The following is a 26,512-nucleotide window of genomic DNA, read 5'->3' on the forward strand; positions in this document are numbered from 1 at the left end:
GACCGAAAATTACATTTTGACTGCTAATTAGTTTAAATGTGCTTAAAGGTAAATTAAGCCCTTGGTTCTAAGTAGGCTTCATTTTTTTCATTGTTTTTCACACAGCAAGTAAGTCAGCTATCAAGTGGCTGACTGGGCCATTCCTTGGCCTATCGAGTAAATTGATCGTTGTTGTCATTGCCAAATTGAGTATTCTGATGAAAGTCAGGCAAAAAAAGGCCAACTTGGATATTTATTTGAGCCAGAAGGAGCTTCTGACAAGACTGATTTGTCAGACGAAAAAAATGCCACATTACTTTGGGGAGACGGGCAAATCGAAAAAAATGGACAAAGATGTTTAACTTTAAAGGCTGATGTGTGCGCATATGTCAACCACAAACAAGTGGCTTAATCAACAAGCTAAATACGCTACTTAGGCTATCTTAGCATGGCAAACGGTGTCTTTTCTGTCCCCCCACTCAATTTGCCTATACATTATTTATTGATTAGGGCATAATATACATTCTTAATTGCAAACAGTGAAGTTAACCACTTATTACCCTGGAGCCTTTTTGGCAGGTGTGCTCAATGCGGTGATCACAGTCGACTGATATGACATAGCACTATATAGGGAATAAGGGAAAAAAAAATCATCTGAGAAAAGCATGTCAATAGTATGTCTTGTATACTTGAGACCTGCTCTCTGAATTATAAAGTACACCATTGTCACGACTATGTTTCCGGAATGAACATCAAAACAAAAGCGTACCAAGGCTGTTCATGTCATACATTAGTTTTTAGTAAATGTGTCCATCCTGCCTGGGTCATTTTATTCTCTGTAAATTTTCAGTGTCCTATTCCCATGCCACGCAGCCACCTTTCTTTGATGAATATACGTGCTTGTCTTTGTTTTTCCTCTTATTATTGGGGCAATCACACGCTTTGCATTGCACATTTATAGAATTCATAGACTGGTATCTTGTGTGAACTAGTCCTGCCTGACCATTAATATCATCCAGGTTTGCCTATCAACAACTCTACGTCACTGCTTTGCCTACAGGAGCTAAGAAGGAGCAATTTTGGCATCTCCGACAGAAAGTTTAAATACATTTTATTTAAACTTGCTCTAACAAAGCCCGTGTAACCAAAATACACTTGGAAGCCATTTTTCCTGATGAAGCATATACCGTATTTTTTGGACTATAAGCCGCGACTTTTTCATCATGATATGAGCCCTGCGGCTTATCTGCTGGTTTTTCCCACCGGTCAAGCAAATGTGTGTTGAGTTTATGGGACAACCATGAAAAAGAACTGAAAAAGATGTGAATCAATGGCTGTGCTCAAAAAGAGTTTTAAAATATATTATTAAAACTATTTTAAAAGATCTTGTATAAAAGTTTGTGAAGTGCAAATTTGATATACGGTATACAGTATATGAGTGTATTTAAAAAATGTATGATTGTATATATTATTTATTTGCAGTTTGTGCAATGTTTACTTAAATAATCTATCAATTAAATAATAGAAGACAGAAAACTATCAAAGTACTGATTTCGAGTTTGAACTGCTATTTCACTCTGCAGTATTCTGTTGGTAATATCCATCCATTTTCTATAAATATAATGTTGAGACTAAATGTGCAGGCATGTTCAGCCTGTTAAAGAGAGGATGTTGCAGTTGGTACACAATTAAAAAAAATAGATATAAAGAATATCTAAAAGTTTCATATTACCACAATATACTGTACCTGCGGCTTATAGTCCAGTGCGGCTTATCCGTGGCAAAAGCTGCTTTTTTTGCTCAATTTTTGCTGCTGCGGCATATATACCGGTGCACCTTATAGTCCAGAAATTACGGTACAGTATATTTTTTCTCTGAGCTTTGGAGGTACACTTTACAATGCATGTGTTTGTTCAATAAAGCTAACATCAGAAGCATCCACAAATCCCATTTTATGTCTGAAGTGTTGAACTTAATTGTTATCTTTTGAAATTATGTTTGGATCAGGATGCTTTCCCCTGTCATGGAAGTCATCACTTGGACTGTAAACGAAGCAATTAAGTCAGATTTTCTTCACTTTTGGTCAGAGGTAGCATCCTCAGCAGTTGTCTGCAGGTAGTCTCCCTTTCAGCGTCTTTAAATTCTTGTCGGCCATGAGAGAAGTTCCATCAAGTAATGGGTTTAGAAGTCCTGCTAAATAAATGTCTTCCTATGCCTTTACTCCTGTCCCTGTAACTCAGGGATCACCAATGTGGTGCCCGCGGGCACCAGGTAGCCCATGAGGATCAAATGAGTAGCCCACAGGCCTGTTCTGCAAATAGCTCACATATGATAGAACAATGTGATTTTCTTGGAATCTTACAATTATATTTATTTTCTTATGTACATAACATACTGCATTTCACATGATATACATATTTACTACAGCTGTTCCTTAATTATTCTGAGATATCATTAACATCATCGGTATCTTCGCACGAACTACGTGGCCTTCGTATTAGACAGTACAAAAGAAATAGCTCTCACTTTCAGATGAAAAGTGACCCCATTCTGATGGTTACACAATGGAGCGCATTATTTCCTGTTGGCCATCAGGGGGCAATAAAGTTGTGCAATTTGGTGGCGCACTCTCACCTAACAGTGACTTTTACTAAGTAAAGAAAGAAAGAAAAAAGGAAGGAAGAAAGGACGAAAGAAAGAAAGAAAGATTTGTCCTTCACTCAGAATGAGACTGGACACAAATCCCACATGACAAGATGTCTCAGGAGTTTGAGTCCACGAGAAACTGAGAAGATACGATTTTTGTAAAACGTGTACTGCAAAATAATGCATAGTAGAATTTTTCCATTTTCAGTGTATTCTTTTTATTGAGACAACTCCAAGAAAATTGACAAAAATAAGCATTCAAATGTGAACACAATCTAATGTGGAAGTGTAAGCATAAAATAAGGAAAAAAATGTTATGTTCTGTGGTGTTTTTTTTTTTGTGTGTTTTGGTTAGTATCTGGGTTTTCTGTTCTGGGTTTTTGGTGGGTTTTCATTTGTCTTTTGCACATTCTGTGTTGTTTGGTCTTTTGTTCATGTTTCTGTTCCCCTTGTGTCAGTGTCTCATCAGTGTCATTGTTTCAGTGAAACCACCTGTCATCATAAACCTGCTTCCTTTGTGTTGACCAATCAGATCCCATTTCCACTCATTTCTCCAGGTATTATGCATTGTTTCCAGTCTCCTTTCATTTGAGGCTGCAGGTTAATGACCAATTTATACTACTGTGTATTCAAAAAACAGCAGCAGTAGACCACGTACAATACATTGTCATTGTATCAATATTGGGTCAATTTTTAGTACCTTGAATAGGCGATTGAACATGGTTTCAGAATAGCCTTTTGTTCAAATCGGGAGTAATGATTCACTCCGGGAGCAAAATATCGTGAGTCAAGTTAGTTGTTATTAAGACATGCTTCAGGGTACCACTTCAAAATAAAGGCTGGTGAGTCATGATATTATTTGGTATGGTGAGGTTTATTTTGAATTTGGCATGCAGCACAGAGCATTAACGGGAAACACACTATCCTGTGTACTCCGTTTCAAACACAGCTAAAAGAAAATAATCTCATGTCGTGCAGGGGTAAGAAATCGTACGGCATTCTAATCTCATAAGATCTCATCATATAAGATGAGATGGGCTCATTGTATGAGATCGTAGGATCCCAAACGATGAGAACTCATCTTATGCTCAATATACATTGTGTCGAGTTACTTCCTGTCATACGCCTGCTACATAAACGCCATATAGCTATTTGGCATCTTCATAAAATGATACGCAAGGATTCGTTGTCCACTATGAGAAATGTGTTTTCAGACCACACGTATGTACACTATATACAATATAAAATGTGAACATGGGAGCGTAAATGATAAAGGATCCAGAAATGCAAGACATTTCTCACCCCTGGCCCTATTGAAGACGGTTTGACGGTGTCAACTCCAGGAATACTGCACATTGAGTGTTTACCATCATCTCCAAGCAGCTTCAGTGACACGTTTCTGTCATTACACTGCTCCAATGACAGATTGAGGAAATCTGTCCTACCTCATGCCAGGCTATGTATCTACAGAATTTGTCTGCTGTCAGCTCACTGCCATATTGTATTGAAATGGCCTCGGGCCGGTCTAAAGAATATTAGATTCGTTCTGTACAGTTACTTTTGCAATCGTATATGGCTATGAAAACTCAAATGCTATGTGCAATGAATTCCAGCGATGAAATAAGCCCCCAAACAGTGATGACTTTACGTCTCAATTTTGTAACTTCTCTGATTGCGCTTTTTCTCAATCTTTGAAGATGTCCTTAACGCCGTGACGATAAATGAGCCTTTTTTTGTAAGTTTGATCATTCTTAGATACTTAAAAACGTTGATTCTGTTTGTCTCTTACTTGTCTGAGAGTATACTAAATGAAATGTGCATGTTAGATTTTGGTTCTGGCAGACTAAACACTCACTGTACCACTCAGGCAGCTAGATAGCGGAACGGAAATCCCCTATCTTTAACCTGCTGGTGTCACACTGCCAGTCTCGCATGTTTTGTGGCACTCCAGGAACTTGAAAGCCGAGCACTGAGTCATAAATACTTCTGTTTTTAAACTCTCTGCTCCCATGATGCCGCAGGAGAGAGGAAGAGAGAAAAGATTCATGCGCTGTTGTGCTCCTGCTACTGCTGTGTAAAACCTGGTTGGGTGACAAACTACAGTATTAGGGCCTTTGCTCAACATGCAGTAGGATCTCAATCATGCAAAAGTTCTATTCTTATGGTGAAGTTATTGAACAAACACGCACACACACACAAGCATGCACACACACACAGGCAGGCAGACACACAGACACACAGCTAAAAGTTTGTTAGTGTTCTTCAAAGACCATCACTCCTTTCGTTGCAAACATGTGCTTCATTGACTGGGAATTTCATAAAGGAACGAAAACGTGTTCAGACCTTTGACTCCACAGGAGTTTGGGACGTCTGAGATGTTTTTTGATTGATATTGAAATCTAACTGATATTGGCTGCCAAATAGTTGGTGCCTATTAGGAGGTGGGCTTGGTTCTTAAGGGCCACTGACCCTGTGAGGAAATGGAGTCCAGAGATTAGATCCATCCATCCATCTATTACCTACCGCTTATGTAGGGTAAAGTTGTGAAGGCAGCAATTTTAGACCTCCCTCTTCATAGCCACTTGGTCCAGCTCCTCCGTAGAGATGCCCAGATCCTTCAGAAGGTATACTAACCACATGTTCGTGCCCCCTCAGCTGTCTTATCTTAATGTGGATCTTATTCTTTCAGTTACGACCCACGACTTAGGTGAGGCGAGGGTAGGATTATAGATGGATGGGTAAAGAGCTTCCTTTGGGCTCAGCCCCTCCTTCACCACTATAAAGACACTGCATCAATCTCCTGCTCCATCCAACACCCCATGATCTAAACTCCTACACTTGGGGCAGGATCTCGTTCCCAACCCAGAGAAGGTAATCCACACTGTTCCAGCAGAGAATTGTGGTCTCACTTCACATACTAATAATCATCCCAACCAATTCATACTCAGCAGCAAACTCCTTTGGGAGTTGAAAATGACAGCTTAAAGAAGTCTACAGCACCATGTGATCTGCAAAAAGCAGAGAAGCAAACCGGAGCCCCTCAACACCATTGATATGCCTAGAGCTTCTGTGCATAAAGGTAATGAACACAAGTGGTCCAAACACTGACAGCCGTGATAGAGGGCCTAAATAGCCTTATCAAGGGGCTTGGTATCCAATATTCATCCCCACACAGAAGTCCCTGAGGGACACGGTTGAAAACCTTCTCCAAGTCTACAACACACATATAGGCTAGTTGACCAAACTTCCATGGACCCTTGAGAACCCTTCCGAGAGTGTAGAGCTGTCTTACTGGCTGCTGGCCAGTACGAAAATCAAAATGCTCCTCCTGATTCTGAAATATGACCACGAGACGGGTTCTTTTCAGCACCCTGAATAGACCTAACGAGGGAGACTGAGGCGTGTGATCCCTCAGTATTTGGAACACACCCTTCAGTTCCCCTTCTTGAAAAGGTTGACCACCATCCCAGTCTGCCAATACCCTATGTCCATAGGATTCCACAGACGCATGTCAACCAGGACAGCCCTACCATCTACAGAGTCTTTACAAATTCTGGATCGTGTCTTTCATCCGCCTACTCTTGCTACATCTCACCTCCCCCTTCATCGGCATCATCATCATCCCAGAACCTGGTGCAAAAGCTGAACATTCTTGTGCAGAGGAACTGGATCTTGAACGGATTTGGAACTCAAAAATATGCTTGATAATGAAAACCTGTGAAAAATAAAGGACTATTTTTTTTTTTTACAGTTATTTTCTACTTGTGCATAGTAAGACATCTTCAAATCAAAACAGACCCCCCAACATTCCAGATTCAAGAGTTTTATTGAATAGCTGCAGGGACACTTGAGTAATTTTGTTTCTTTTACACTCATCTGGCCAGACTGACGCTTAGAGTGGGCTGGTTTTGACATACATGCTGTACGATTGACACAATTGTGATCATTATGGCACAGTGATCACATTAAAATCTACAGTTTTGGTTTAGTTTAAAGCTCCTTTACATCTCAACCCCCCCAAAAAACCCAGGTGCCTTTAATACTGTATGTCCCTCCATGCATCAGGTCCTCTCTCTCCTCTGTCAGGAGCCAAGTGGTAGTGTCATAGTTGTGTGTGTGTGTGTATATGTGTGCGTGCGTGCATGTGTGTGTGTGCGCGTGAGTGTTTGCGTGCGTGCATGGGTCTGTAGGGGGCAGCCAGGGCTAAAGGTGTCAGAAGGCAGACTGGTTTAAATTTAACCGGCTGATATCTGCATGACAGGTCCTCCTCTCCCTCTCTCACATGTACATGCACACACACACACGCACCTACACACACACATCTCTGCCCAGACAGCATCGTGCACACACAGACTTAGCCTTAGACGTGCACTCCACATTCAGCAGCGGCCATCCTTGTCCAGACCACCTGGATTCTACAAGGGGCTACCGGAGAACATAGCGGAGAAGCAATTCTCACACTGGGCGGGCGGAGAGCCTTCAACAGTAAGGATATACACATCAAACCGGGTGTCAGGCTGAAGGCACGGCCAGCAGCTCTGCAGCATCACAGCAGCACAGCTAGCGGTTGGTCGCTTAGCTACGAGAGGTAAGACCGGAGGGGCGTGAGCTCAGTGGTTGAAGGGTACATGTCTGTTAGAAATGCTCTGACTGCTGAGAAATATTGTACCTACCTTGAGTGAGAGACATAGGCTGCATAAGAGACACATTTGGGTCTTCTTTCTTTTTTTTTTTTTTTTAAATCTAATTGGCCATGTTGTCCTTGTTCATGAGAAAACATTGCAGAGAGATCCAAATTCACACCTGCACAGGGAAACAACTCAACATTTTTGACAAACAGTGCTGATGACAGTGGCATGAGATATTGCACTGGCAGCCTGTGGTCACTTTGCACATCAAAGATCTGTCCCTAATTGATATTGGCACATGTTTGCTATAATCAGGAAAGTTTCACGAAGGTGTTTGGATTTTTCCACGGGCTTGCAAACGTCTGCATTTTGATGGGGTGTTGATGCAATGAGAATGACATGTAAAACTTGAAATTTGAAATGAGTGGGGGGAAGCCGGAGTGCCCGGAGAGAACCCACGCGGGCTCTGGGAAAACATGCAAACTCCACACAGGAAGGATAGAGCCAGTTGGATTTGAACACAGGACCCTCTAACTGTGAGGTGGACGTGCTATTCACTGCGCCACCAAGCCACCCGCTGCTATTTTCCTTTTTTTTTTTTTTAATTGTAAACTAACTTTATTCTTGAAAGAATGAGATACAGCCACAAATGTGGATGAGTAAAAACAATTTGATGCTATACATTTGGATCTCCAAAGACATGACAGCCTTCTCGGAAAAAACAAAACAAAAAAAAAAAGAACGTGTGACATAAAGTGTTGCAGAAAGCTGAAAGTTGAAATTAAGCAAGCATTATTTGGTACGCTGCTCGAAGTGATGTTTGATCAAATTAAGTGTACCCAATAGCAAGGCACTGTGCCAGGGCCTTCTGGTGCTACTAATCTTCACGAGAGTCCAGTGTGAACACTATTATGTATGCTGATAGCTGGGAAGATGATATGAATGCTGGAGCAACCCGTGTTTTCAATTCCCTTCATGATACACCAATAAACCGCTTTATTTTATGGCCTGTGATTCTTGCAACATGTCAACCGCCACCAAGCCCCATCCCAATAACAAACTATCGAGTATGTACAGTACTCTCAGTACACTCTTTGGTCTACCGGGCAGACCATCAGGCCAGGTCACACACTTTTAACCAGTGGGAGGCTTGCACGAAGACTGACTAAGACCGTTGGAAGAAATGCTCTTAAGAGATAACACCTAAAGTGCTGCAATCAGTGGAGAAAAGTGCACCTTGCTGCTGAGTGACAGTTTGGGGGTAGTGGGGCACAGATTGTTCAAGTGCTTTGAGCTAATCAACCTGAAGGGAGGATTACAAGGACTGGTTAAGAGGTTTTGTGTTGGATTTATTAATGGCTCATATGGTCAGAATGTTGCACTTCAGGCTGCTGCTACTGTCTACAAAAAAGGTCACAACCACAGCATAAAAGGATTTTGCATGGATAGTACTTGCACCCAGTTTATTCTGGATTGTACAAGTACGAACCCTTTACAACTCATTCACTGCCGTTGAAGACCTTTTTTTTTTTTTAAATGAACTGGCAGTCAGCAAGTTAAATCATTCACTGCCATTGACACCAAATCCATTTTAAATGGGCTGCCTTCAGTTCTAACCTTTTTCAAGCTACAATCTTGAAATAAATAGTGATTCGAAACATTGAAAACTCTATTGAAAATATTCTGAGGCCAAAAGGGTGCTCCCGTCATGACATGAATTAGACTATTCAGGGTTTGGATGTCAGGCATACATATTCAGGCATAGAAACTAATCAAAACAAACATTGCGTTGATTACATTGCATGGCCTGGAAATCAATCGCATTTGTAAAATTTGTCAAGGCAATAGAGTGGTGGCTGAATCAAAGTATGGAGCGAGGAGCACATGGCCCATGGACTTGATAGGGCTCTCCGGATCTAGTTTCACTCACAGAATAGCTGCCTCTCAGAGCTCAGGGAAAAGAGCACTATTTATACTCGACCAAAAACCCCTGCGTTGTCCAACATTAGCCTTCCTAATAAGTCCAATAAAGTTATCAATATATATATATATATATATATATATATATATATATATATATATATATATATATATATATATATGAATCGTAGTACACACATTCCATCTGTATTGTATTGTGAACTTTTAAAGGCAAGATACAACATCTTTTTTTGTATTTTAATCCCTTTATTACTTCACAGCATGCATTGCTACATTGCTGTATTGCTGCACTGATGCATTGTTTCTGCTCGTGCATATCACAATTTCAATGCTCATATTCAAATTCAAGTTGAGTTGGCAGATGTTTTCAAAATACTGTAGTTTTGGTGGGGCTAACGTGAGCAGCTAGCCTATAGTACATCATTATTGTGTGCTTCCTCTTGATACAAATTGACCAGAACTATTTATAGAGTGTTATTAATAGCAATTGTAGAGTGAAAATTAGCATTATCTTACCTTGTCACTATTGCGACAGGGGTCTTGCTGACAAGGTTTCCAAATCCTGGTTAATCCACTGCGAGACGGGGCAGCATTTCTTCTACATATGGAATACTCCACCATGAATCTCCTGACTTTCTTGTGTTTTCTTTTTGCTACCTTCATGTTACTATGGCACTGTTCTAAATGGTTTGTCAGATTACTGGTAGTATTTTGCGAACAGGTGTCATAATTTTTTAAATTATTTTTCTAAATTGTGTGAGGCAAATTTACAGTGCCGATAGACTTAAACTTGAGGGTACTACCCATACTACTACCCTGTGAATGCCCCAATCTCGGAAACAAATCGGAACAGAAAACAGAGATAGAAGAAACAGCAAGTATCTGTGCCCTATGCCTCACCTGAGCCCAAGAGGATCAACAACAACAGACTGAAAATATTTTACTGCTTTTTTACTCGTTTATTCTTTTGGATGGTTAGCTTGACTGCCAAGTTCTGTGTAATTCTTGATCACTGGGGTAGTCCTAAGGAAAACAGCACAGGCTTGTTAATACACCAGAGAACTGTTTCAAATTGTGAAATGAAAAAATTCCCTTTAATCACCTTCACAAAAATCTGCACAGGACTCACTATTACTGTAGATGTGCAGATCACATCATCACACTTCCAGAATGAATATTTCTGTGAATACAGTTGTTCAGTCGCTGAATTGCTTCTGCTGAATGTAGCCGCAAGTTTAAAAGGTAATTGAAGACAACACAGACATGCTCTGCAATTCTCCTGATTAAAAAATAAATAAACACACCCTTTCTTAAAATTGCGTTTTACTGAAGCTAGAGTTCATCACGTGCAACGCTCACATTTGCTTCTGCATCATTGCCCTCATGTGTGCTTTGTGTTAACTACAAGGCAGGTTGAACTCAGATTTCAACCGCAGGCTAGGACTTTCCATGATGCAGCGCAAATTGTCAAGGCTCTACACACCCTGCCTCCCTCTACTGAGTGGCCTTTCTGGTTGGTTAGATTCACATAAAATCCTCACAGTGATCCACATACAGTATTTGGCAGCTATTTCTGCAGTCTATTCTCAGGAGCGATGCAACTTTGCTTGTGAAATTCCTCGCATATGTAACATGATTAGATAAAATGATACAAATGGGGGGCCATAAATATTCCGCTCGCTCATTGCGGTGCGGCCATGCCCTGAACACTCCTTTTTTTTTGTGCTGGCATTGTTGCCCCATGATATGTTGCCACGGAGACGCCCCTGACAAAGACAAAGCTGTCTACAGAGCTCTTACAGAGCAGTTGACTGCAAGGCAGTTTAGACTTTATATTTTAATAGTCACCTCTAACTTTGAATTTTTCATTTATTGTATAATATTATCTGAAGTGAGAGTGAGGTAAACATCATCAGCTAGCTAATAACTTTCCGGTAATCACCCATAGCACACAGGCAGTGTGTCTTGTCTGCCTGGTGTCCAAAGAGGTCTCCAAACATTTCCCCCCCTAAGAGCTGCATACAAAAAACCAAGGATGTGAGGGCCACTATGAAATTCCTCAAATTGAAATTACAATCTTGCTCACCTGGAAGGATAAGCGCTATAGAAAATGAGTAGGAGTTGTAAAAATGACTATTTTTTTTAAGATGCAAAACAGGCAGCAGACTGGTTAGCATATCACAGTTCAGAGGTCTTGGGTTCAAATCCAGTTTGCCCCGACCTGCCTGTGTGTAGTTTGCATGTTTTCCCCATGCTCGTGCAGGTCTCCTCGGGTACTCTGGTCTCGTCCCATGTTCCAAAAATATGCATGGTGCGTGCATTGGACACCCTAAATCGCCCTTAGGTGTGATCGTGAGTAGGAATGATTGTTTGTTTCTGTGTGCCCTGGGATTCGCTGGCAAGCAGTCCAGGGCGTTCTCTGCCCACTGCTCCAAGAGGCTGGGATAGGCCCCAACAAGCGACCCTAGTAGGGGATAAGCGGCTCAAAAATGGCTGAACGCACGGATGAGATGGGAAGTTTTTCAGCGTATTATTTTGCAACATTATTGATCAGCGGCACATTGTTCAGCAGTTTGAAAAACAGACCGTTCTCTCTGGAGTCGTCTGATCCCAGGCCGTGTAAATGTGTGTGTATTTCTGTTTACTTTCATTGATTGATTCTTGGAGAGCAGCTTTTGCCACAAGGAAATGTTTTCACTGTTTTCATTGTTCAGGCGTTTTGACTGCATGGCAAGTATCTCAAGGATGGCAGGATCTTGTAATCCTCATGATGCCCACTGTTGTAACACGAAGGCAACTTGGGCAGATGAGGTGACAGATTGCTGATCGTCCCATAAACCCATGCCCTGCCTAATCTATTGTCAGCCCATAAAGGTGGGTGTGTATATTTTAATCCCCGCACAGTTTCCTTCTGTTGGGTGGTGTTGGGAATGGACCATTATCATTGTTGCTGCTGTTATAATGAATTGAGGGCTCAAATCATGAGAAAGAAGTCGCGGCTTATCGTCCGAAAAATAGGTATTTGCTTCATCAGGAAAAATTACGGTAAATAATAAAATCAATTTTATCTGCAGTTTTGCCTTTTACTGCCACTTTGTGTCACCCGGAATGGCATCACACTGTCTATGGGCTCATCTTGCGAATATTACATGACCAAACCAAGAAAATAGATGAGCCGTGGCTGTCATTAGCCGAGTCGAGCCCATAGGCACTCTGATGTGCTTATCAGTCAATAGCAAGAGCCAGTACATGACAAAATGGCAGCCCAATGAGATGGGCAAAAATGGGCAATTTCATTGCTTATTCCACAATTACAAAATTGGTCAAAATAACATGTTTTAGATTAGTCAATATGCATAAAAAAAAAAAAAAACTCCTTTAAATATGCTTGACAGGAGCACGCTCCTTTCGACTGGCTGGCCACTTCACGCTGAAATTTATAATATCTCCTGTTCGTTGGCTAGTTGATTGGTTAGAGTACATGATTTCCATCTGCAGACAATGCTTTAATTACCTTCACACGCATGCCTTTCACCTCATCTGTGTGTTGTTGAACAACAGAAGGAAAGGCTGCCAATGAGGGAATTACTTCTGCACATAATCAGGATCATCTTAATGGCAAAAAAAAAAAACAAAAAAAAAAAAACCATGCTTTCAAACTCCAAAGGCCTGGCAACAAGATCCAATCGGCAACTAGAGTTTATGCAGGCCATGAAGCAAACCATGTCTCTCTACATCATGTTTTTTTTCTATAATCTCTTCTAAACCCTGCTAATTGTCATTTGATAACGCTGAAATTTTGCAAACAATTCTTGGTTAACAAAACCCATGTAAAAACAAAACAAAAACAAAAAAGTCCATTAATTTGCACCATTGATATGCACTGTTGAGCTCAATGATGATTGAACCGTATTAACCATATTTATAACACCATATTTATCTAGTTATTGATATAGAAGTAAAAATCTGCAGCGTCACAATCTGTCTAAACCCAGTGACCCTGCCACTGATATTACTACAACCCAGCAGAACTCCTCAGCAGGCTTCTTGTCCTCATAACCACCTGCTCCAAAACAGACCTGATTACAGTGCAACTGTATGCAGCATGAAGCTTGAGCCAAGAAAAGAAAACTGATACGGGATAATAAATGCAATTGTGTAATGGAACATGCGCTGGGGCCCAAACGGGATCGTCAGGGCTAAACATAGTACGTACAGCCCCGTGGTGAAAGGAGGTTCACTTATTGTGTGTTATGTTCAGTCATTGATGTTTAATTGCATGCAGTATAACTGGTCCCTTTGAAAACCAATCTGCTCTCACTTGTGGTGGTAAACGTCTGGAACTTGGTTTGAACTTTGACACGAGATGCTCAATGCTCAAACAAGCTAATGGTGGAAGATACAACAATTCATGTGCTAATCATCGGAAAGGTGTTCCTTGGTAACATCCAGAGCTACATATATCAATGAGTTTTGGTCTCCGAGACAAAAAAAGGAGAATAACTATCCATCGACTCCGAGAGGCAAGGAAAATCTTTGACTCGTTAACTTATCTGCCAAGCAGTTGCGGTGATGCTGTTCTAAAGTATGGTGGCCCTGTTGTGCGAATCACGCAAACAAAAACAAAAAACAGCTTACAAGAGAGAAGCACACAAGAAAAAAGAAGCAAACAAGAAAAAAAATGCAAACATAAAATGCTGCAAACTAGAAATAGACACAAACATAAAGCAATGTTGCAAAGATTGATAAAGATGCAAACTTTTTTCTTGTGTGCTTCGATATTTTAAGGTGTTATTTTTTGTTTTTTGTGATTACAATATTTTGTTTGTGTGATTTGCACTTTAGGGCCACCTACTAAAGGCAAATCGAACACTTATGATCATGACCAACATTTAAATATAGGACCATAGAAGGGCAGCGGTTTTATACCTAAAAAAAAATATATATATATATATATATATATATATATATATATATATATATATATATATATATATATATATATATATATATATATATATATATATATAACCAAACACTTACCCTTTTTTTTATACCTTGCAAAGCAAACCGAAGTTGTGTTATGATTCTTCGCACGTCAATAGATTGAAGCAGGAATAGCGTTGGCTTGAATTGAATCATTTTGAATCGAAAATGGATTCTGAATTGAGTTAGAGACCCCGAAAGTGAAATTGAACCGTGAGACAAAGATTCCTGCTCCCAATTTTGTCCTTTTTACTGCACAATTTTTGGGACTCCATACATTTCTGTCGGGACTCAGTTTTTTCCTGAGGTAAAATGAATAGTTGGAAATAGTCAACATAAAATGACAGAATCCACATTATAGTATTAATTGATGCACATAATAGTTGAATGACTGATCACTTTTAAAATATTGTTATTTTATACCCTTTCGAAGGTCTTCCCCTTTCCCTTTTGAACTTCTGCAAGATCACGCACTCATCCCAAAAAATGCCTCAACATCTCACCTTACACCCGCTGTTTTTAGAGTTTCTATATCCTGTGCCGGGGGCAGCTTATTACAATTTTGCATGTGCTTGCTATTGCTGGCATGAAATCTCTCTGAAGATTTTATGTCACCTCATGGAAGCCTAAACTCTAGGTGCCACCTGTTGCTACGACAACTATCTGCCCTGTTTGAAAACACTCCACTCCTTTTTTCGGCTCCATGATTAAAACCACAGAGGGAAAACATGCTACTCTGATGGTGCTGTTATTACAGGGTTATTAGCTTGTGTTGAAAAAAAAAGTGATGTTAAGTTCCTGCGGGGTATTTTACAAGCACATGTTTTCTCAATGAAGCAACATTATCGAAACCACGGAATGTGAAGCTAAGAAAACTTGCTGAATGCAGGAATTGCCTGCATTTACCATGTATGTCTTTGGAGAAAACAGTACACGATTAGCACAATCGAGGGGTTGATATAGAGTCCAATAGGTGTCCAGAAGGCAGACGAGTGGTGGATGTGCTCCTTCTTAGCAAAGGTCACTCACTCCATCTGTTCCTCCCCTCTCTCCCTTGCTTGCATTTGATCTTGGTTCACTTGCCCTCAGTCAAGTCAGGGTGTGATGTAAGACCGTAGGAATGTACTCAGTAATGTGTGAGTGCGTTCGCATGCGTATGTCCCCCATACGTGAGGGAAGAGTTTTATTGTCTTTGAGGCACACCTGCTCCCTCACCTTTCGCTCTAATGGCTTTAAGGGCCAAGTAGAGTGAAGGCATTTTTTTGTTTTTTCACTGATGTACGCAGTTGTCGCTGTAGGCTGTTGTCTATACTGTTAGGAGTCCGATTGTCTGAGTACAGCATATCCAAGGCGCCGGGGTTTGACACATCCTACTTTTGACATGCAAGCCAGCCATGGAAGCTTAAGAGGTCACGGAAAAGAAAATGTCCAAACTGCTGACCGTTTCCAGTGACTTTTGGCCGAAGATATTGTTATGACTGTGTGACAAGGGTATAATCTAGGTCAAGTCTACTTTGCCATTTTTTAAAAATTATCAGTCCAAATGTCACAATTACTGAATTGAATATTTATACCACTACATTGGGTCCGTCTGATCAAGCAATAATCATCATTTTTATCTGAACATATTTAATAATGCTCAATTGTGTGATGTCACATTGAAATTAGATTCAGTTTCAGTTGGATGTACTGTACTATTCATGTTCTTCATTGAACAACAGCAAATCGCAGTATTTTGGAGGAGTATCTGCCTGTGGTCTGGTATTTCCCCAAGCATATTTTGACTGCTTTTGACGTAACCACGCATTTGTTAAGTTCAATCTGTATCATCTTCCTTGTCCTCTGTGTGACCCTTTTTAGATTTAAACTACGTGAAAAATGTGTGATCCCTCTCACAGTTTTGGCAGATATGTGATACTTGCACATGCTGACTTACACGTCTGCGACCTTTGGTTCAGTTGCGCTAACAAGTTCTATTGGCGACTCGGTGTTCGGACGGAGTAGATGTGGACTCCGTCCCTTCCTGCAGGGAATTACCTCAGCTCACAACCATGTCGCACTGTTTCACATCCAGTTTGTACCACACAATCAGCCAGCCATTCATGGAAGATTACAGGTTGCCATGCATTGACCCAGTAATCAACACACCGCAAGAGCACTGCTTGGTTCATATGTCAAACTCACTGGTCAGATTTGATTCATCTACAAAGTCTGAGGAGAAAAAAATACTCTCTGAAAATCATACATTGAAATAATCTCTTACTTTGGCAATTAGGAAGATTCATCGCCTACTGATTATTTTCTAATCCCTCTGAGGCTCACGTAAATCTCTTCTTCAGGTCTGCACTAAAATCCTTTGTAAAAGGTGATGCAATACTTCTGGCATCCATGTGGCGTGGTTGGTTCCTGCTAAAAAGAATGTCATAAATTGTGTGGTTACAGTTCATTCTTTTTTTTTTCCGATCAATTTATCATAGCTGGGTTCATCATAATCAGCTAGTCATTGCCTGAGCATGCTGAATACACTGCAGACATCAAAGGCCAAGCAGGTGAGGATTTCATAATCCCAGTCATCATTTGCTACTTTTTTTCCAATCAAACTCAGGGGTCCTAACACATCAAGTCACATAATAAAAAAAATAAATAAAAAAATGGAAGGAGTCATTGACTATAAAAGGTGGGAAGCAGCTTTTTGCTACTCTGTCCAATATAAGTTTGGATGTAGTTTGTGATTTCAAGTCTTTGTTCATTGTTAGCCTTAACTGATGACTCCCCTTCTGCTGTCGGGCTGATAATAACTTGGCCGGCTTGGACAGCAAGATAGAGGATGCAACACTCATGAACACACAGACAGAGCCACATATGTACACTTGATTGTCTTTTAGTGCGTCTAGTGAGGTTCAAAATTCATCCAAATAGTTTGGTTTGTGTTTAACTCCGATAATGTGGTCCAAATTTAGTCCAAAAACCTTAGTTGAAAACTAGCTTTTATCACGTCTAATGGGGTCTAAATTTAGTACAAAATTAGTCATTTGTGATTGGGTTATGTTTAGATGATCCAGTTTTTTTTCAAATTTAGTCCAAAAATACTCCTGTGATGTAGTCAGTGTAGAAATGTGGTCGATATTTTAGATTATTATATTATTAAAAAATAATCATTGAAATTAGTTCGGTGCTTAGCTGGTTTCAGACACGCAAGACAGGGTTTTGAATGCTGGTCCGGTAATATCCACTAACCAGGTCTGTGCCAGTTGTTGGGGGACTACACTGGTATGAAATTGGAAAAGTAGTAAAATGTTGATGAATTTGTTAGAAGCTGTCTTTTCAACAACTTGAAAAGACAACCAATATGAGCAACGTGTAATGTCCTGATTTTTTTTCTCCATGAAAAGTTATACACATATATTTACAAAAATGTGAAGGGTGCACTCACCTTTGAAAGCTACTATGTAGCATCGACTTTACATAAGTTTAATATCTCAACACTCATTTCCTTCCAACAAAGAAACATGCGCTCCCGTAGCAGCAGCCTGGAGGACGTCACCAAGGTCAAACTGACGAAAGATGAACCCTGTGGGCGGCGAGAACGCCGCAGTCGCCACCGCGAGCTGCCGGATGACACCGGCACCATCCAGTGGAACCACAAGACCACAAAGAATGGTGGCAGCGGTGTTGCAAAGGGCGGCTGTAAGGAGAAGTCCAGGGATCTTTCACGTGATGACCTCGTCTTTCTTCTGAGCTTGCTGGAGGGAGAGCTGCAGGTCAGGGGACACGGCCAGAAAAACACTTTCCTCTCAACAGCTTAATCAATAATCTCCATTATGCCTTCCGCAGGCCAGAGATGAGGTGATCACAGTGCTGAAGGCAGAGAAAATGGATTTGGCCCTTCTGGAGGCCAAATACGGCTTTGTCACACCACCTAAAGTCCTGCAAGCTCTGCAGCGAGATGCCATTCAGGGCAAAACTGACAACTTACAGGAAGACATTTATGAACGGCCCATGGTGGAGGTACAAGCAATCTTGTATACCTGAAGGCAGTTCTTGGGTAAAGCGAGAAGAAGTATCCAAACAGAAAGTAAATAGAAGCTAAATAAAAGTCATCTTGTAAAATATTGCTTCCGAGGAAGTCTTAAAGGATCTCACGCTAGTTCGACTTAAACATCAAAAGTAAAGTTCTAATATTAAATGTACTTCTGTATTATGCGTGGGTAAAAGTGCAGTACTTTACAAAAAGTGCGTACATATATTTTTTATTTTTATTTTGTCAAATTTAGTGGTGTAGTGTAGCTAGTGCTTCAAGTTAGCTAGCACACATTAGCTTGATTGTCACAGTTCCATTAACCCAGAGTGACTAAACTCTACTACTTATTTTGAGCCTCATGTCTGGCAGCGGCTTTGTGATCGTCCACTTTTACATAGATCCCATTCAAGCAATCAGAAAGCAATTGTGTGTATGTCATAGCGATTCAAATCATGACTCAATTAAAAAGGAGTAACTGTTAAATTACCTTCTATTTACTTTCACATTCATGTTAGCGTCATACCGGACCTAAAACTACTTCCTGCTTCTGTGTATAAGATCTATATATAAGATCCATGGTAAATAAAGTCAGACCTTACATTTTTGCCAGTCAGTGTAATAATTGGAACCTGAAGACGAGACACAAAAGCATTTTTGTATATTTGATGGAAACGTATTCTTTATTTGATTTTCTGTGAAATTGTATTGTTCTGGTTTTTAATTTTGAAACTCTGATGACCTGACATTTACTATACCAAACAAGTTCTTTCATAACTAAAAGAACACTTATTTTTTGACTTGGCCGCAATATAATCAGTTAAAATAACCTACGTACCTTTATATACTTCAGTTTGGAAGGGAGACGTTTTGAGTGCCAATATTTCCATCTCATTATGTAGGCATAGGAGATACTTCATTAGAAGTACAAAAAGTGGAAATACCTGTAAATACGCTCACGGCTCGATTTGTAGAGTTATCCTCATTATGGCCACCAGAGTTCACCATCTTGCCCTGGTGGCTTTACAAGAAGAAATTCAAGCATTTTGTCAATGAACGATTTCTTGTAATTTGATTTTGCGCAAACAATTAATGAACATGTTTAGGAGAGGTCTAGCAGAGTAAGAGTTTACATTTAATTTCGAACAAAATTGAAAGTTACAAATAATGTAAATCATGAAGGAAAATACAGATCTAAGAGCATTCTGTTCGTGTACATTAAGGACTAATACTCTGTGACATTACAAGATCAGGTAACAGCTGGCTCTTGCTAATTATCTGCTAAAATTGCTGTGTATAATGTCATGCTACTGTCTTGCAGCTGGACAAGTTGGTGGAGAAGCAGAGGGAGACGTACCGCCGCATGCTGGAGCAGCTGCTGATGGTGGAGCAGGCCCACAAGCAGGCACTGAACAAAATGGCAGATGAGAAGCGCAACCATGGTGACTTCATGAAAAAGAGTGACGAGTTCACCAACCTTCTGGAGCAGGAGCGTGAGAGGTCAGTATACAAGAGCTTAGGCCACCACAGAGCTTCCCCAGTTCTTGCTCATTTTTCATATTAACCTTCCCATGAAAATTTGCTGGGATTTCTACCCCTTGGGGTAAAGTAAAATAAAATAAAAAAAATAACGCTGCAAGATTTCGTGGGCCACATAAAATAACATCATGGGCTGAATCTGGCCTGCGGGCCTTGCGGTTGAAAAATCAGTGAAAACGGATGTGTAAAACTGTAGGCAAGAACTTCCTCTTGATTGATTGAGGGTCTGTTATTGGGTGATGACCTCATTGCACGCCGACTGATGAAGGAACAGCAGGGGTGTGGGAGACAGAATGACAACAGCGTGCTAACCAGCAACAGATGTTTCCTAAAACATGACCTCAGCTCAAAGATGAACGCGGCATAGACGGCAACTTGCCCCCTTTCTCCTTCTATTCAAGGCGGAAAGCCAATTTCATGGTTGTCTGCATCCTCTAGTTTGGTTAAAAAAAAAAAAAAAGAACATTTGGTTTATCGAGTGTGATTAACAAAGTGTTTATTCCTTTCCCGTAATTGAAATTATCATCTGAGATAAAGGACATGAAAACTCTACACAGTTCATTTACTGGAAATTTGACTTTTGACATTTTATTTCCAAAGAGTATCGGGATTTTTCGAAATTCAAACATAGTAATGTTGCTCTCCAGAAGTGTTCATTCAATCAAACACACATCAACACATCAAGTCACAAGATTTGTTGCTTGTCGCAAATATGAAAAATAAACCTGAGATGGGTGGTTTGAACTTAGCAACACTGGACAGCCCAAGTTTTCTTTTTAGGTCCCAGGTAATGAAAGGCAAACTCTGCATTTGCGTGAGACAGCAGTGACTCCCCCAAAACTGAATAATTTCAACCAGAGTGTTAGACCGGAGACCCTTTACGAAGATAATGTTTGCTGCATCCCTGATCGATTATTGTGGATTCATCCTATTGCGGATTTTCATTTATGATCATACATTTTTCTACTGCAGGTTTACATTGCATTTATTCTTGCAAGTAGCACTTTTATTTATTAAAAAAAATAATTCAGCCAGTTTTACCATTAAAATACAACCATATCTATAGCAGATTTACCAAGCTATTTTTCTTGATATTTTCCCTTGTTTTAAGTCGAACAAGAGAGAAAAGAAGAACAACTTGATGTAGTCATTGGTTTTCAACAAAATAAACAAACTAAAAGGAGCGTAAGAAAGCAAAAAAAGAGTTCACTCTCCACTTACTATTTTTTTGGAATATAACAACTGCGACAAATGAGGGAACTCTGCACAGTAAACAGGGAAAAGAATGGGAGGGGCAAAAGATGTCTCTTAAAAGTAACAGGGCTGCAATGTTTAGGAACAGTGCACGTCAACATACAGAAACTCAAAATACTATGCCTAGAAATCATGTACCTCCCTATTGTTCACCACTATGATACAGAGTACATATTTTGTAACTATGTATGTAAAGGTAAAATTAAATTATCGCAAAAATAAGTGATAACTGCTATAAAACATAAGAATAACAAACTACAATCCCTTGACTGCACTTAGAGCTCTATAGTGAAGTAGGTCGTCTTATGAAATGTGCTTGCATGGCGTGTGACACCAAACATTGGGCATCTCTACCCAACCGATCTCTAGACTGCTTATCTTCATTATTACCAGCATTAATGATGAGCTGCAACCTATTCAAGCTGACATAGTGTGGTATCCGCTGGGCTGATTGCCAATCAGTTCAAGGGGAAATATGAAGAAATCACAACCGCATTCACAGCGATGAAAAATGTAGTCTTCAATAATACCGACGTCATGTTTTTAGAATGTGGGAGGAAGCCAAAGTTCTTTGAGAAAACCCACGCAAGCACAGTGAAAACACGCAAACCTTATATCACCAAAGGCTGTAGCTGAGGTTTAAACCAAAAACCTCACGACCGTGAACAGAAGTTAAAAACATGACACGGCACGATCTCCCTCCACCTCTATTTGCTATGCAAGGCTTGCCATTTATCTTTAAGCCATCTGGCTGGCTTAACTGTAACAGCGCCGATGACATCAACAGGTCGGGAACATTCTTGGGCGATGTCTTCATCATCACTGAAGTACTTATTATCCAGATCTGCCCTCTGCTTTCACGCAGACCACTGCATTTTATGTTTACAATTTGGGATTTTGGTTTAAATTGATCAGTGTTCCTGAAAGGAGAGTTGTGAATGCCTCAACTGCTACTTTGCAGTAACTCCTTATATGTTGCGGGGCATCTGGTGCACCAACATCACTTTACAGTTTTTACAGTTGAGTGTACAGGCTGTAGTACCTTGTGTACTACCAAGTTAATCTCACACGATGTTGCACAAGTATGCCACAGCAGGCAAGTATGTGTGTACACACAATCGCAAAACAAACAAACTCATTTCAACCTTATAAAACAGTGAAGCTGTGGTGGGAATTGGGGAAGTTGAATGCAGGGTTGAGAGCAGTGTTGTGCCTGTGTGGTCTGTTTATTGCCCCCCCCCAAAAAAAAAAAAAACGAAAACAAAAAAGAACAAAACATTCACAATTACTTGAAGTCATTTTCATTTACAATTTAATGTCTTTAAAAACTTTTTTTGCTGAAACTTAGATCACCTCTTCTCAAGGCTTGGGTAACAACCAATTAAAGCTCACCTGTGGGTCGCGTGACATTCCAAACCTGAGAAATGATTGGTCGTTACTTAAGCCTTCAGCAAGTGATGTTGTTTTCAGTCAAAAGAAAATCTATCAAATACTGCAGGGGCAAGGGTACAACAATTCCTGTATTCGTATTCATAAAATATTTATTTGTTGCGGCATAGTGTGAAAGAGCTGTGTGCCACTTGCTGAGAGAGGGGGAGGGAGAGAGAAGGGGTGATGCGGCTAAGCGAGTACACAAAGGGAGAGTCACAGGGAGTTTCAGGAAGAGTTCTTTTGAAATACTATAAACGTGAACGCTTATCGTACCCCCCTGTTATCTTGTTTGGTCGGCTACAGGCTTCATTCTAATTCGACATGTGCGGGCTGTTATCCGATTACCCCAAACCAGGCCTCACCGTTTGCAATCTGCTCTTCTACAATAATCATTTTCTTTCTCAAAGCTACTGTAATATTTCTGTGTTTGAACAAGGACAAACTCGGACCTTGGTTCAGTCTGCTCGCTTCTCTTATTGAAAATAATGGCGTAACCGTAACAATCAGCTAACTAAAGCTGCTGTCAGGTGCTGGCTGCTGATAGCCAACTGAATTCTGTTAGTTGTTGTAACTCAATTGTACACAGATGACATAATGTTTGTAGTTGGTATTTGTCAGGCAGATGTTCTGCTCCTAGCATGAGCAAGACTTGTCAGCACTTAGAGACAGTTAAAATGCCATCCAGCCATCAAGAAGTTTGTGATTAATTCCTGAAGACATCTCTACCTATATTTTCAACCCGGCACATGCTACACAGTCCTGCTCTTCAGCAATTTTCTGAGATGATGATGGAAAATGAAGTTGTAAGGAACTAAATATTCTGTGAACCAAACATTTCCTTTTATGGGGGGAAAAAGTGATTTCCTGAGCTAATGATTGTGCGTTACCGGCAGTCATTTGCTATGTGAACTGGCCACAAATAGCCTGATTTAACCACGCATTGACCCAATACACCAAACACAGACATTCTGCCTCATCTCAAATACGTCATTGGGCCTCCTCAAAGAAAATACCACTCTCATGGGAAAAGACTACTTGTTGAAAAGGATGGTCACCAGTAATGAGGTAGGATGGTACAATATGGTCCTGTGACAGTTCATTTATGAACAAATATTTTAATCAAATCTATTCTTCTTCTTATTATTATTATTAGCCTCTTCCATCATAATGGGCTAAAATGACTGTGCAGTGCTAAGTTACCATAACTCAGTACAGTAAGAAACAATTCAAACTATAATAATTAGATTAGAATGTTGATGATAATGATGATGATGATTATTATTGAAGCAGCACGCCAAGTGACTGTGACTAAGAGAAGAAGGACACAAAATTACAACATCAGAGACAACTGTTCCAAAGTCTGTATGCTGGCGAATGTTTGCCTTTTAGAAATATCTAATTGTAATCATCAGATTCCTGCCTAATGCAGGTGTGGTATAACATCAGGTAACTGAAAATAAACAAGCCATGGAGTTTATCAGATTTTACAAAGCCCTAGGACCAAATAGCTTGGAGTTCAATCTTGTCTGCAGGGCAAGACAAGCTTTACAGACTTAATGGAGTCTCTCTGGAGGTCTCATTGGAATAAAAGTGACACAACATTTGCTGTGGCATCATTCTTCGAGAGCCACCTAAAAGAAAGCATGTGACAGCATGTGTTTTCCTTGTCTATTTTCTTGGAAGACTAGACACCATAAAGATCTTCATAAAGTTTAACCAACTGTCTACTTAGGACAGAAAATACACTACATGGACCAAGCAGACTATGTTACTGTATAATGTGTTGTATAATTTAAAAATGGGCAACTACCATATTTCTACATGTACAAGTTGACGTTGTGAATAGGATGACCACCCCCATACTTTTTACTTGAATTTGGGTGAATTTTACAAAAATGCGAGTAAAAGTCTTGACTTCAGTGGTTACATATATCATTGCTATCCAATTAAAACACAGGGTGTGACAAAATATTGCTATGTTTAGATGCATTTCTTCACTGTATATCGAAAAACATATTGTTTGAATTTATGAGGGGGGCGCAAACCGTACAAGTGTGAGGCAACGTAGGCGCACCTAGATGCAAATGCTGAAACTAATGTGGCATTAATTAAACAATTTGGAAGTTTTAATTTATTTTTTGACACAGCTGAATACGAATTTGTCAAATAGCCCAAACTACCACTGACATGCCAAATAGCTCTTTCCATTTGTATTCCGGAATCCTTTCCTTCCTGCTTGTCATTTGCGCAAACATAATCATAACTTCCATGGGTAGTCATCTTCAGATCCATCCAAATTGTTTGAAATAGAGGTCTTCAGAAATACTTTGCTGAAGCCTTCTTTACCCAACTGACAACTTTGGCGAGATCAGAGAATTGATGGGTTGCTCTTCGCTTTGCTTCTCCTCCCAACTGCTGGCGCATGCCATGCCACTGCTCTCGTATTTTTGTCTTGAACAGACAAGTTCAGCTGTCTTTTCCTTTTCATAATGGGTCAAAGTCCGCCGGAAAAATTATCCATGCAGCCTCGTTGTTGACAACAAAGAGGCAATGAGGCGGTGCTCGATGAAAGTGCATCTGAAAATGCAAACGTGCTAAAACAAATGCATACTATATCGAATTAGAGGTATATTTATAATCATGTTAAAACTTGTGAATGATATATATATATTTTTTTTTCTGTAATCTATATTGTTTATGTGTATGTCTGTATTTGGTACATGCAGCATCCACTTCAACCTGTGGGCCTGGAAAAGGGCTTCTCCCACCTGTGGTCCCTTCTGGAGGTGTCTGATTTTCCCCTAATTGGGGTTTTTGAGTTTTTCCTTCCCCTTCTGGGGGCTTTGACAGGGGATGCTGTTGTGTACCTTACACTGAAAAGATGTCTCTGTACGACTTCTTTTTTCGAAAGAGGTCTCCACATGACCTCTTTTCATCTGTGAAGCCCTTTGAGACTTCGGGTGTAGCATGTACAGAATCAATGAGTGTGACTGTACTCAGGCAACCTCAACACGGGTGTGAAATAGCTGCCTGCAAACGTGGACTAAAATAGGTGATTGTAGCAAACAGATGAGGATCAGTTCTCAAGTGTTGTTGACACAGAACAAATGAAGGCCCCCTCGGCATTTCTGACCTCATCTTGTAATTCTGTCAACAATTAGTGACACGTTTCCAACTAAAGTTGTCACAAGATCTTATCTTATAACATCACAGTTCAAACTTTCCGATGCGAAGCCAACAGTATGAATTGCATCTTGGTAAAAGTCTGACGTCTAGTCGAATCTCTTGCAATTTTGGCATTTCCTTGGTTGGCCTCAGCAAAGGGAGTAAAGTGGGTAGAGTCACAAAGTGGCAAAAATTGACTTGTTCAGATATAATGTATCATGAAGAGGTGGGCAGTCTGCCAAATGACAAGAAACCTTATAGAAACGACGGACGAAGCCAACAGGCGATTTTGTTTAAAGCCTAGGAATGTATAGACTATCAAATCTATAACAATCCATGAACCACTGGGATGCGTTCCGCGTTAGATAGATATCTAGCAGAATAGGAACTAATTAGATTCTTTGACACGTCTCTGTTGCATTTCATTTTATGACCACTAGATATCCTTCTTAAGCTCTGTGTCATGGAACCCTTGAGCAATGAACCGGGGTTCGTGAAAAGTGTAGGGGCGCCAACAAAGCCTCGCTCGGCCATCACTACTTGCAGCCATGATGAGGCTTTAGGCTCTGTAAGGGGAACCACTTATTAATGAAGAGTTCACTAAAAAAAAGCTGTGCAATAGGACTGGCCCATTTGTTTGTTTTTTGTTGTTGTTGATTTTAAATCATCAATGTTGTACACTGAAAACAAACACTGGGATTGTTTACAATCTACGCCATATTTTAAGTCAGGGGTTGCCAATCTTTTTGAAACTGAGAGCTACTTCTTTGGTACTGGGTAATACGAAGGGCTATCCATTTATGGGAAGATACCGAGTTTTCACAATGTTGAGGAACAGTTGTAGTAAATATGTAAATAAGGTATAATATTTCATGTAAAACATGTATAATTGTTTGTGAAATTCATAGAAATCACCAATGTTCAA

The 26,512-nt window shown here is 40.2% G+C and overlaps 1 protein-coding gene across 1 annotated transcript in view; it reads left to right on the forward strand.

Moving 5' to 3' along the window:
* Positions 1 to 6,940: 6,940 nt before the first annotated feature.
* filip1l (filamin A interacting protein 1-like) overlaps positions 6,941 to 26,512 on the forward strand; it is a 31,536-nt gene continuing 11,964 nt past the window's right edge. The window contains exons 1-4 of the mRNA XM_088408923.1: positions 6,941 to 7,213; positions 17,686 to 17,941; positions 18,015 to 18,188; positions 19,520 to 19,698. Of these exons, the coding sequence (XP_088265049.1) occupies positions 17,690 to 17,941; positions 18,015 to 18,188; positions 19,520 to 19,698 (605 nt within the window). The 5' untranslated portion in view covers positions 6,941 to 7,213; positions 17,686 to 17,689. The remainder of the gene's footprint in view (positions 7,214 to 17,685; positions 17,942 to 18,014; positions 18,189 to 19,519; positions 19,699 to 26,512) is intronic.

This window comes from Hippichthys cyanospilos, chromosome 2, assembly GCF_059441005.1.
Source record: "Hippichthys cyanospilos isolate Australia breed blue-spotted pipefish chromosome 2, RoL_Hcya_1.0, whole genome shotgun sequence".
Taxonomy (NCBI): domain Eukaryota; kingdom Metazoa; phylum Chordata; class Actinopteri; order Syngnathiformes; family Syngnathidae; genus Hippichthys; species Hippichthys cyanospilos.